General features: G+C 40.5%; 1 protein-coding gene across 13 annotated transcripts in view; it reads right to left on the reverse strand.

Annotated features, from left to right (window-relative positions):
- PTPRT (protein tyrosine phosphatase receptor type T) overlaps positions 1-14111 on the reverse strand; it is a 262100-nt gene that overhangs the window by 47193 nt on the left and 200796 nt on the right. For 2 of the 13 annotated variants that reach the window (XM_063455668.1, XM_063455673.1), the window contains 5 exons: positions 11661-11738; positions 6867-6896; positions 3441-3583; positions 1108-1185; positions 113-148 (listed from right to left, as the gene is read on the reverse strand). In XM_063455668.1, coding sequence (XP_063311738.1) covers positions 113-148; positions 1108-1185; positions 3441-3583; positions 6867-6896; positions 11661-11738 — 365 coding nt within the window. Of the gene's footprint in view, positions 1-112; positions 149-1107; positions 1186-3425; positions 3584-6866; positions 6897-11660; positions 11739-14111 lie in introns of all 13 variants that reach the window. The other 11 variants (XM_063455680.1, XM_063455677.1, XM_063455679.1 and 8 more) reach the window with 8 other exon arrangements.

The following is a 14111-nucleotide window of genomic DNA, read 5'->3' on the forward strand; positions in this document are numbered from 1 at the left end:
GACAGGTCTAAAGAAGGTCTGGCACTACGAAGACACCAGCAAGAGCCTAGCCAATAGTCAATAGTTTACAAACACATAACAGTGGGGTGTCTGCGCGGAATGACTATGTTACCTAGAAGAGTTGAGGAGGGCACTGTGTCAGAGGAGACTGGCGGAAGGAAGCAGCAGAGGACGTTTCAAAAATGACAAGAAAAGGGAGGAAGGAGAAACACAGAACAAAACTGGTCAGACAAATCTATATCACTCACTAAAATCTATAAAATTTCATTACACAATACAACTATCTTCATATAATCCTCATTCTGGCATTCTCTCTTACCTTATGTATTATTAGTTACATGTCAGTCTCAATCACCTGTTTTTCATTATAATCATGCTCACATAACGTTAGGAACGCTCACCCAGGGGTATGTATCCCTAATTCATTTTAAAAACAGACGCTCGTAAATGTTAATCTAATTCTTGGTAATGCTAGGTTCCATTTGCATTGCAAATATCACTCTTTGCGTTGTCAGTCTTGGATATTACCAATGATATTATAACATGGATATTGTATCTCTATTGTTGCAACATGAGCATCATTCTTGCAGTGGTAGTCTCACTCACTGAAATGCCAGAACTCGATTCAACTCCATTCTTATTACCGTAACTAGTCTCATTTAAGGTAATGGCAGCTTCACTTTTTGCAATGCTAATATCACACCGAGACGCTGCGGCTAGCCTCACTTATTGCAGTTTGAGTATTACCAATTGTACACTCCATTACGCTACTACTTCACTCATTGAGTTTGATCTTTCACTCATTGAAGTGCGAGTAAAACTGTTTGCAAACGCTTATTAATCTTACTAGCAGTCCCTCCAGTCACTGCAATCAAAGTACCAGACACGCACCCATTCACTGTACTCTACGATTCCTCACTCAATCCTCAAGTAGTATTCATTTGTCACATTCACTATTCTCACCCCCTAAATTAAAAAGTCAGGTTCACAAATTGTCACGTCAGTCGCCCTTAGAGTGGTAGCAACACTCATTAGAAGATGGTCTCATTCACTACAAAGTCATTATGCATCATAATAAGGACCACCTCACCGAATGCATGGTCCTACCTGAATAGCATGAATTGAGCAGGGATTTTCCCTGCAGGTTTTTGCTTTGTACGGAGAAGGAGCAGGGAGAGGAGGTGCCTGCAGGGAGACAGATAAGAACATAAATCAGGCACATTGAGGAAGTCCACGCAGTGAGATTGGTACAGTAAGGATGAACTTTGAAGGTCAATTCTTGGTCAAATCTCTACTTGGTAGAAATTAGCAGGAACTTCAGTTAGTTTCCATGGGGATTGCTAAATTGACCCCCAGCAAGTAGTCATCAGAATATTGTGTCTCTTAGAGACTTGCACAAATATTTTAAGGTTATAATACACGTTTTGGTGGGCTTGTAAGACAATGTCTGACTGAGTTATACAGAACATTTAGTCTTCACTTGAAGTTCAAATTCAATGACAACTCTACAAAAGTGGCTTTGCAGGTTGGTGGCACAGTTGCCCAATTCATATCTATACTAAGGTATTTGGTAACAAATGCCTATCCGCATATGGGAGAATTTTCAACAAAAGATTTCTCAACTATGCAATGTTGTTACTGTGGAGTGAATATCAATATTCTAGAACTGCAGCTGCTTTCTGAGCATACTTGCTTTAATGTACTTAAAATTCAGTGTGCCTGTTGAGGATTATGTGTACCTGATTCACGAAAACTGACTCTTTATTCTTTTCACTGGGTGCATTTCATGTGTTTACAATTACATATACTGTGAATGCTCAAGTCAAAAGTTTTTGTGTACTATCAGAACAGTTTTTGTAAAGGTTACCAGATGCCATTCTATTCTTCCCAAATAAATTGAGAAAGGCAAATGGATAGTTGTTAAAAGGGATGTAAAAAGAGGAACACTCTCTCATGTGGACTCTATATCACTCCCTCTGGGCAACTATCTCATACATGAGCTTACAGTCACTTTTTTTGGACGTCATGGTTTCTCAATGCCTCATACATCTCCATTGGGTAATAGTCTAGTTAATTTTCTTTGTTTCTCTTATCGACTCTCAGACATTTGTGGAATGGTCTCTCTCAAACTCTATCCAATTCACTCAGAGATTAACAGTCTCATTACTGGTCTCAATCACTCTTAATGGATAACAGTCAATCCCGTTGATTAACAGTCTCTCTCTTGCTCCCATAGTCAATCACATTGGATAGCAGATTCTCTTAGTCACTATCATTGGATAGAAGATTCTACCAGTCAGTCTCATTTGCGAACCATCTCTTTCATTACCTCTCAGGCACATTATTCGGTAACATAAGCTTGCACTGCTTCATAGTAACTCTCTTAGGTGCACAATCTTTCTCATAACCTCTCAGTCACTCTAACTGGGTGTAAGCTTCAACCACTTTTTGCCTCTTGAGATATCTTTTCTCACATCACTTACACATACTCCAATTCCCATCTTTATCAACATGGTTATGAACTTCTTTCAATGTCTCTCAGATACTTCATCATGTATCATTCTCAACCAGGTACTCTCATTAAATATTGTCCTCTTATTGCCTCTTAATATCTTAAAGGACCACTCTAGTGCCAGGAAAGCATACTCGTTTTCCTGGCACTAGAGTGCCCTGAGGGTGCCCCCACCCTCAGGGACCCCCTCCCGCCCGGCTCTGGAAAGGGGAAAGGGGTAAAAACTTACCTTTTTCCAGCGCTGGGCGGAGAGATCTCCTTCTGCTCTCCTCCTCCGATCCTCCTCTTCTCCTCCCCGTCGGCTGAATGCGCACGCGCGGCAAGAGCTGCGCGCGCATTCAGCCGGTCACATAGGAAAGCATTCATAATGCTTTCCTATGGACGCTGGCGTGCTCTCACTGTGAAAATCACAGTGAGAAGCACGCAAGCGCCTCTAGCGGCTGTCAATGAGACAGCCACTAGAGGACATAGGGGGAAGGCTTAACCCATTCATAAACATAGCAGTTTCTCTGAAACTGCTATGTTTATGAAAAAATGGGTTAACCCTAGAAGGACCTGGCACCCAGACCACCTCATTAAGCTGAAGTGGTCTGGGTGCCTAGAGTGGTCCTTTAAGTTAAACAATAGCTTCTATAATTGTCTCTTAGCCTCACTGGGTTACTCATTATATTGTTCTATCCCCTACTCTAATTAGGGAACTGTTTTCTCTTGGTCTTTGTCTATGTCATTGGGTGCAAATTTTGCCCACTCATTTTCAGTCAATATAATTAGCTGAATACTTCTCCCATTCATTATCTTCCAGTTATTTAAACTGGGTGAATCTTCCATTAGCTTTACATGAAGAGACCCTTTTCTAGCATTGCCATTCACTCGCTCTCCATCACTTGCATCATTAAGCAATATCCCCCTCTACCCATGCTGCTCTCACTGAATCCGTTCACGTCCTGACAACTTGAGAAGGTGTCTTCATTTCGAGTTGAACTCAGTTTGCTGGAACTTTTATCTGAAGCCACAAGACCCATCTCTCTCTGTGATCCACTTTGGGACTCCTTTTGCTTTTTGGCCAGTTTCCTATAGACATAGAACAAAGTGTCTAAGACACATACTGACAGTAGAAATCCAACGTCACATCATCAGGTGTAAGAAACATGCATTTGAGTCCATATTGGTTTTCATCTCAGACATGAATTAACAAAGACAGATGTAGTCTACTTCTCACCCAAATAGTCAATTTATTTTACCAACGAGTAATAGTCAAGAGGCTAGAGCAGGGGTAGGCAACCTTTTAGCAGCACTGTGCCGATATAGGATTGTGATGTCCCGTAGCGTGCCGATCCTATTTTTTTAAATTGTGTGTATGCTGCCGTATTCTGCTTGTGTTATTTTTACTGTTATTGCTTTGTATCGTTGTATTTGTGCGTATATGAGCTTTTATATTGTATATGTTCATTATTAGTTTATGGTATCGTGTATGATACATATGAATGTGGGTTGTGTATGAGGGCTGCTTGTGGAATTGTGTGTGTGGGGGCTGTTTGGGGTATTGCACATGAGAGGCTGCATGTGGGGTTGTGTGATTGTTAGTGGTGTTGCGTTTGTGGGGATTGTGTGGTGTGTGTGTGTGTGGGGGGGCTGTTCATATTATTTGTATGAGGGGAGGCTTATTCTGCAGGTCTGTGTATATCTAGCAGTGTGGGTGGGTTCCAGTGGGGACCAGGCTGGCCAGCTACAGGTCAATGACAGGAGCTGCGATAGCTGTCGAGGGCTGCTCTACTACAGTGTGGATTCCCATTCACAAGTGCTGGGAGGAAGTGATCTGAGATCACTTCCTCTATGTGCTGCAATGCATAAATTGAAGATTGTCCTTCACCACCTCTTCATATTAGCAGATATCTGAAGTTTTACTGGGACTCCTGATAGGCCAGAGTGCGTTTGGCTCTAGCAGCCTTGAGTGCCGTGCAAAGACACCTCGAGTGCCGTGCATGGCACTAGTGCCGTAGGTTGCCTACCCCTGGGCTAGAGACAACATTGACTTACTCTACCTCATTAAAATAACAGTACATCTCAAAAAAGTGATAAGTAAGTAGTCACGTGCAGTTGAAAGTTCATACAGGCCATGCTGCCCATGCTAGTTAATGTATTTCACTATCATATCATTTTCATTTATGTGATTATCCAGACTTTGCAATCCCTTTTGTAGGGATAATTTATGTCTGACACATTTTAATTACATAGTTACATAGTTGTCTAGGTTGTAAAAAGATTAATGTCCATGAAGTTCAACCTTGACATCCATTTTTTTTAAATCCTGTTTTGATTGTCAGACACAAATAAGTTCTGATAAATTGTGAGATGTGGTCAAAACATCTCTTTAAGAATAGATTAATGAGCAGATCACTTTGAAGCTTGCACCACTTCTTCTGTGATACTCATATTTCAAGATCTCAAGACTCGTGAAGGATGGGGCTCCTAAACAATCATGCTCGTACGTGGACAATTTGAATTAGTTTGGTATGGAGCGTCACTTTGATGGACAGTAGGAGATGTACTAGGTTTTTGAGGAAGAACAGAGAATATTTAATTATTGGATGAGACCAATTATTTTATTAACAACCACAGTGTGCATCTTTGTTAAGAATATACTAGGAAGCTTGCTTATACCAGGAAGAAACATGCAAATATTAACCTCGCAAGACATTTAGAATCAAATCTTTCTTTTTAATAATTGTCTCTCATCTCATCCTTCCTACTCATATCTCCCTTCATTTTGTCACCTTCCTGCTCTTCTCAAACTGTTACATCATCTCCTTTATTAGTTCTAGAGTGTTTTGTAAAACAAAATGCCTGTCAACTAGGGGTGATGAATCACTTATACCAATGGAGAAATTATAGCATGGTGAGTTTGGCCTGAGTTAGTGAGATTATATGTAGGAAACAAATGATAAACATAGAAGAAAATGGATTTACCAGAAAGGAAATGGAAATAAGGACTCATTGAGATCATTAAATCCATACAATGACTCCTACTCTTCAGTATACAGCTCTTTCAATATAACCATTCTATTTAACTCCAACAGTTGACATAACCCAAAATCCCTCCATATAATGCTGCCACCTACATAGCTAAAACACTCCAATATCTCTGACCTTTAAATATAGCCCCTCGTTTTACTCCATATAACCCTTTATATAACTCCATCTGTTTCTCCGTGTAATTACCTCTAACTCCTCCTATTGCTCAATATAACCCTCCCCATAACATCTGCTACTCAATTTAACCTATCCTTATAACTCATTCTATTGCTCCATATAACACTCCCTATAACTCCTCCTGTTGCTCCATATAATCCTCCCTATTACTCCTCCTATTGCTTCATATAACACTCCCTATAACTCCTCCTGTTGCTCCATATAACCCTCTCTATTACTCCTCCTATTGGTCCATTTAACCTATCCTTATAACTCATTATATTGCTCCATAAAGCCCTCCCTATAACTCCATCTATTGCTTCATATAACCCTTCCTATTACTCCTCATTTTGCTCTATATAGCCCTTCTTATAACTCATTCTATTGCTCCATATAGCCCTCCCTATTACCCCTCCTATTGATACATATAACCCCTCCCTATAACATCTCCTATTGCACCATTTATCCCTTCCTATAACTCCTTATTGCTCCCTATAATTCCTCCTACTGCTCCATATAACCCTCTCTATAATCATCCTATTACTCCATATTACCCTCCCTATAACTCCTTCTACTGCTCCATATAACCCTCCCTATAACTCCTTCTATTGCTCCATATAACCCTCCCTATAACTCCTCCTATTACTCCATATAACCCTCCATATAACTCCTTCTACTGCTCTATATAACCCTCCCTATAACTCCTATTGCTCCATATAACCCTCCCTATAACTCCTCCTGTTGCTCCATATAACCCTCCCCAAAACTCCTCCTATTGCTCCATATAACCCTCCCTATAACTCCTCCTATTGCTCCATATAACCCTCCCTAACACTCCTCCTATTGCTCCATATAACCGTCCCTATAACTCCTCCTATTGCTCCATATAACCCTCCCTAACACTCCTCCTATTGCTCCATATAACCGTCCCTATAACTCCTCCTGTTGCTCCATATATCTTCTCCCTATAACTCCTCCTGTAGCTCTATGTAATTCTCTCTATATCTTCTCCTATTACTCCATATACCCTTTTGTTCCCCATAACCCTGTATATAACTCTCCCTGTAGCTACCCTTATTAGACCAAGTAACATCTCCTTGTACTTCTTGAAATGTGAGATAGGTGTTAAGGGGAATAAAGGGGTGCTGCTTTTGTAGGTACTTACAGATAGTATGAATAGGAGTACACATTTCTTCTAGAGGATGGAGAGCGATCACATGAGGGGGACCGAAAAAAGGGGAAATAAAAAGAAAAAGAAGGAATAATTAGATGTGCATGACCTCACCAGGATGAAAGTGTGAACTTATTAAGGTTACATTGTAGGGATAAAACCTACATGGCTAATTCTAGTGCTACAAAGCCATCTCACCATGGATTTCTCAAGTTTGTAAACAGCTATCTTCTCCTCTGCTTCTTTCCATAATACACACAGAGGTCTGTGACAGATTTGTGCGTGTATATTAATATATCACTCCGCACATCTCTAAAATATACACCATCTCTCTCACCCCTATATAATATACACAGCTATATTACATAGGATATACAGCTATAATCACTCTGCTCCATTCTATAATACACACAGCTATCTCTTTCTATTCTTTACACAGCTATCTCACACTCTATTCTATAATATACACAGCTATCTCTCACTCTATTCCATTCTATAATATACACTGCTATCTCTCACTCTGCTCCATTCTATAATATACACAGCTATCTCTCACTCTGCTCTTCTCTATAATATACACAGCTAACTCTCACTCCTGCTCTTCTCAGCTATCTCGCACTCTTCTCTATAATATACACAGCTATCTCTCACTCCTGCTCTTCTCAGCTATCTCTCACTCTTCTCTATAATATACACAGCTATCTCTCACTTTATTATATAATATACACAGCTATCTCTCACTCTATTCTATAATATACACAGCTAACTCTCACTCTATTCCATTCTATAATATACACAGCTATCTCTCACTCTTCTCTATAATATACACAGCTATCTCTCACTCTGCTCCATTCTATAATATACACAGCTATCTCTCACTCTGCTCCATTCTATAATATACACAGCTATCTCTCACTCCTGCTCTTCTCTATAATATACACAGCTATCTCTCACTTTATTCTATAGTATACACAGCAATCTCTCACTCTATTCTATAATATACACAGCTATCTCAAACTCTGCTCCATTCTATAATATACACAGCTATCTCTCACTCCTGCTCTTCTCTATAATATACACAGCTATCTCTCACTTTATTCTATAATATACACAGCTATCGCTCACTTTATTCTATAGTATACACAGCAATCTCTCACTCTATTCTATAATATACACAGCTACCTCTCACTCTGCTCTTTTCTATAATATACACAGCTATCTCTCACTCCTGTTCTTCTCTATAATATACACAGCCATCTCTCACTTTATTCTATAATATACACAGCTAACTCTCACTCTATTCCATTCTATAATATACACAGCTATTTCTCACTCTTCTCTATAATATACACAGCTATCTCTCACTCGTCTCTATAATATACACTGCTATCTCTCACTCTGCTCCATTCTATAATATACACAGCTATCTCTCACTCTATTCCATTCTATAATATACACAGCTATCTCTCACTCGTCTCTATAATATACACAGCTATCTCTCACTCGTCTCTATAATATACACAGCTATCTCTCACTCGTCTCTATAATATACACAGCTATCTCTCACTCGTCTCTATAATATACACAGCTATCTCTCACTTTATTCTATAATATACACAGCTATATCTCACTCTTCTCTATAATATACACAGCTATCTCTCACTCTATTCCATTCTCTAATATACACAGCTAACTCTCACTCTATTCCATTCTATAATATACACAGCTATCTCTCACTCGTCTCTATAATATACACAGCTATCTCTCACTCGTCTCTATAATATACACTGTAATCATAGGCGTGCGCAGCCTATTGCATTAGGGTGTGCACCCTAAAGCACAAACACACGGCGCATGTGTATATATGTAATATATATTTATATATATATATACATACATACATACACACATATACACACACACACATACACTGCTGTGTATGTGTGTGCTGGTCGTGTGCTGTGTGAGGGTGGTGTGAGGGTGCTGGTAGTGTGCTATGTGGGTGAGGGTGTTTGTGTGTGTGTTTGTTAGGGTCCTGTTACTGTGCTGTGTGAGGGTGCTGTGTGTGTGAGGGTGCTGTTTGTGTGATGTGTGCGTGTGATGGTGCCGTTTGTGTGATGTGTGTGGGTGTCGTGTATTTGTGAGGGTGCTGTTTGTGTGAGTTTGTGAGGGTGCTGTTAGTGTGCTGTGTGTGAGGGTGTTGTGTGTTTGTGAGGGAGCGGTTAGTGTACTGTGTGTGTGAGCGTGCGGGCTGTATGTTTGGAGGGATTGTGGAGGTGGGGGCAGATTAGTAAATATCCCCCCTCCCTACCTTATATAGGGAGGGGGGATCCTTGCTGCCATGTGCCATCCCTGGTGGTCCAGTGGAGAGTGAACTCTAGCCTGCGGGGCTAGAGTTAACTCTCGCGAGATCTGAGTGTTGCCGTGGCAATGCTCAGATCTCGTGAGAGGAACCTGACGGAGCTGCTGTCTAGAGCTCCCCGGGTCCTCTACTGCCTCCCTCCATGTTGCTGTGGGCTGGTGAGGTAGATCTTTGATCTCCCCGCCAGCCCATGGAGGCTTAGAGCAGAGCCGGCACTCAGATAGCGCCGACTCTGCGTGAACCGACAGGGGAGATCCGGAGATCTCCGGTGAAGTCCTGGGGAATAAAGTGTGGGAACACTTCCCACCTCCCAAAAAAAATAATATACACGTGTGTATATATATATATATATATATATATATATGCGTGCACACACAGACTGACACATACACAGACACACATATATACGCGTGCACACACACACATTCACAGACACCCACACACCTACAGACACACACCCATACACACACATTCAGACACACACACTCTCAGACACACACCTACATTCACAGACACACTTACAGACACACATACATACATTCACAGACACACTCACTCACAGACACACACACACAGACACACACACATACATATATTCAAAGACACACTCACTCACAGACATATACACACAGACACACACACACATACATACATTCACAGACACAATCACTCACAGACACACACACACACATTCACAGACACACTCACTCACAGACACATACACACAGACACACATACATACATTCACAGACACAATCACTCACAGACACATACATACAAATTATTATTTTTTAATAAAAAAATGTCCACCCAGCCTCCCTACCTGGAGTGCTGGCGTGGACTTGTCCCTGGGGTCCAGTGGGTCGGTCAAGCGCCGGTCTCCACTCAGCCGCGGCGAGGGAGCTGTGTGCTCTCTGCTTCCTCTCACCGCGCGGGCTGTCTGCTGTAGCTGGGAGCCGGAATATGACGTCATATTCCGGCTCCCAGCATCAGCAAACAGCGCGTGGCGAGAGGAAGCAGAGAGCACACAGCTCCCTCGCCGCGGCTGAGTGGAGACCGGCGCTTGACCGGGGGGTCCTTCACCACCTGCCCCCCCCCAATGACAGGGGGAACATAGGGTGAGGAAGGGGGAGCTGAGTGCCTGCAGGAACAGCGTTCCTGCTCAAATAAAAGTGCAGGAACGCTGTTCCTGCAGGACTCAATACATAGGCGTGCCACGGGGATTAGGGTGTGCCCAGGCACACCCGGCACACCCCGTGCGCACGCCTATGCCTGTAATAATGATCTCTCTCCAGCTATTCTGTAATATATATCCATGACACCCAACTGTCCTCGGTTCAGTGGGACTATATCCTGTATTTGTGGTTCTGTCCCATTATTTTGGGATTATTACCCAGTGTCCTGCAATTTTTCCAGTTTGACTATTTTGACCTTACATTTAAAGTTAACTTAAAGTGAATTCTCATAATAATCCTGAATAATTTACACAGCTATATCTTTCAGTGAATCTAATTTACACCGTTATAGTTCATTGTGATAATCTATCATATAATCTCTCACTCTGCTACACCTGCTTTCACTCCTCTGTTCTCTAGAACATACACATATCTCTCACTGCCTATTGATCGAATACATGTACAATACAGTCCTCATAATTCTTACCCAATGTATACTTAAAGTTTTTAAAGATTTGTCTTTGAAAACATGGTTAAATGAAATACCTGATCTACCCATAACCATCCCTATCTGCACTTGTGGCTCTAGCACAGAGGCTTCTGAAAGAGAAACCTCAGATTGGGGTATTTCACGGTGCGGACTGAAAAATTATGCATCTTTTGCAAGCTGTTTTTAGATATACCCCCAGTGGAAAAGTGCATAATTAAATGCATTTGTGTTTTCTTTGGGGACATATCTTCTGAATAGTGATTTTTTTTTGGGGGGAGGGGAGGGGGGGGGTAGTGGAGTCCCATTTAAACCACATATACGTTGTCCTACTGGCTGTAGTATTTGGAATATAACATATTAGCTTCAGTGTGGAAGTCAAATGTCCTAGTACCTCTTGTTAAGAAAGAAGGGTAGTCAGTGTTCTAGTTAAAAGAAATTGTAAATTAGTTTTAAGAAAGAGCATTTCTTTGGGAGGCCATTGTTCACTTTTCAAAGTTCCCATGGTACTCTTCAGAGAAGCTGGAATTCTAATGGATCATATAAGCAACTGTCAACCTGAAGAATTCTTCTGTAAACATCTGCTTTGAGAAATGTGCTCCTTTATTAGATAGAATATAAGCCCACAAGTAGACCCCGGAGAAGGAACAAACTCTCAGTTTGAGTCCAGGTAAGACACAGACACTGATAATAATGCTACAGCTGACCACTGCATAGATTGATGGAGGTGGGGAAAAGCCTGTTTAAAAAATGATTTTTCTTACCTTTTTCCTGGATCCAGCGTAGTCAACCAATGCCCTCGAGTCCTCATCTTTGACCTGTTACAATGAGTCAAAATGCTTCTTAAAAATAAAGAAGAAAAAAAAAATCTGATCAAGATCCACCTTTCTATCTTCATTTAAAGTTTGTCTATTTAAAAATGTGCGCAAGGTTTTGCATTTCAAACTCTAAACACCAAAATTGCCTGGAGCAGCACCACCTGGTTTATTTGATTTTTTTTTTTTTTCAATAAATAGTCTTTCAAACTTTTGCTATGCATCGAAGAAGAGTACTCGAGGGCTTTGGCAGACTATTCTTGAACCAGGCAATAGGCAAGAAAAGAAACAATAATTCTTCCAAAGCTTTCTATTTATTTTACTTTTCTGCAACATGTGACAACTAGCCCTAAATCTAAAAGAAACCTTGACCACTGGTCATTTGGAGTAGTGACCTCCAAAAAGCCTGCTGTGTGTTGTCTAAAAGGCCCATGACTGGTTGGCCTAAGTTACCCCCCCCCCCCCCCACAGCAGATGACCTAACTAAAGCATTGCCCCCCTCCCCCCAAGAATGGTAAAAGGAGCAAATTTTTACCCGCATATTAAAAAATATATAAATAAAAAGCTTTAGAGAAGTAAAGGTAATTTTCATGTACAGTTTCTCACATAGGTTAGTCATTCAAAATTAATTTACCCATACATGAATAGTAACACACGAGCAATGATGTCTATGTATGCAAAGAATGACACACACGGGGATTTGCATCAAAAGTGTAAACATATTAAAGAAAACTTCCCGGCAAATGCCAGATTTTATAAGACTAGTAAAAGCAATACATGAAGTGAATATAAATATGTTTTTGCATTACCAACAGGAAAATTAACCTTGATATGTTGATTGTATTCAATTTGAAAACTGTTGTGCAATTGTGGCTGAAATCCAGAGAATTGGTTACTGATGCTGGATTGTAATTTACCCTCTTGGTTGGTAATTTTTTTAGCTCATATATCAGCATCCTGCTGTGATAATGACATCCACATCAAGAATCTAGAAATAGTTAGTACACCCGCCAGATATAAAATGTCTGGACTTTACTAAGGCATTGTCCAAATCATATATCTGATCATTGTTTCATCTAGAATGTACTTTTTAATCAAGTATAAACTTCTTGCTTCACCTACAAAAAAAAAACAAATTTAAACACTTTCATATCACAGCTCCTTGTTCATCTAGAAACAGTGACCATTCTGTCCACGTCAAACGTCTGCTTAATCTACAAAAGATCCAGTCACGTTACACATACTCCTTTGAACATCCTCTGTGGGCAGGTTTAGGGTTGCGAATATTTGACCAATCTGTTTTGCTGTTATCGCACTTACAGACTTGCTGCAGAAGAGCAACTCCTGTTCAGCAGTGCATAAACCGAGAGCGGTTTAATCAAAGTTACCTGTCTGCTGCCAAAAAGTACAATTCAAGACACATCCATATCTCAGCAGTACACGAAAACCTAAATTTTTATCTTCCTCTTAAAGAGAAATGGTCATCATTTTCATAAATGGTTAAAACAATATGTTTACATGTATTGCAGCCTTTCGGTATATTATTTTGTGATATTTAATATTTATATATAAGTAAATACCTCCTTTCAGTGCATTACCTGGCTTACCCTTGCTCAGTGAGGCTGGCTATCGTAAATTCATTCTGGACCACAAATGGTGTAGATAATCCAGAGCTAACGTGTATTCGTGAATCCTGACACCACACCCAAGCTCTGGGCATATAAATATATATACCCTGGCATTCATTCAGACTTCCTTCCAATTATGCATAGCCTTAGCAGGTAAGTGGCGCTTCTCACCAAAGAAAGCTAATGATTGCTGCCCCACATAGCAAGGGTAGGCCCGGAAATCAACTAAAAAGAATTGTTAATGTATGTGCGTTGATTACACAGTAAAATACAGCAAGGCTATATTGCATGAAATCCTATTTTCAGTAATAATAAAAATGTTGGCCATGATTGTATACAAACTCGTCAGTATTCCTGTAATGCTATCTTAATCTGTGCGGAGCACGAGAAATAACTTCAATAAAATTTTCATATTGTAGACTATCGTTTTATATAGTTAGCTGCTCAACTAATTGCCCAGCATTCTTCTCTCCAAAGTGCTGAGAGCGCTTAGACTAGTTACATTCAGAACACATTTTCATACGAGGGAAGTATGACATATAGACCGAGGAGCTGCATAGCATAATCATATTGTGCCAGAACATTGGTGTTCGATTCTTGATAAATATGCCCTATAAATACATCAGTGTATACAATTTTTCCTACAGGTTTAGCAGGCATCAACATATAGAAGTACGATACGAATAAACTCAGATGTGTACATTTTGATCAATACATGCATTGCATGCCCCTGGCAGTCAAAAGTAAGCCAATCCCTACGGAGTTTTCTAAA

Source organism: Pelobates fuscus, chromosome 5 (assembly GCF_036172605.1).
Source record: "Pelobates fuscus isolate aPelFus1 chromosome 5, aPelFus1.pri, whole genome shotgun sequence".
Classification (NCBI taxonomy): Eukaryota; Metazoa; Chordata; class Amphibia; order Anura; family Pelobatidae; genus Pelobates; species Pelobates fuscus.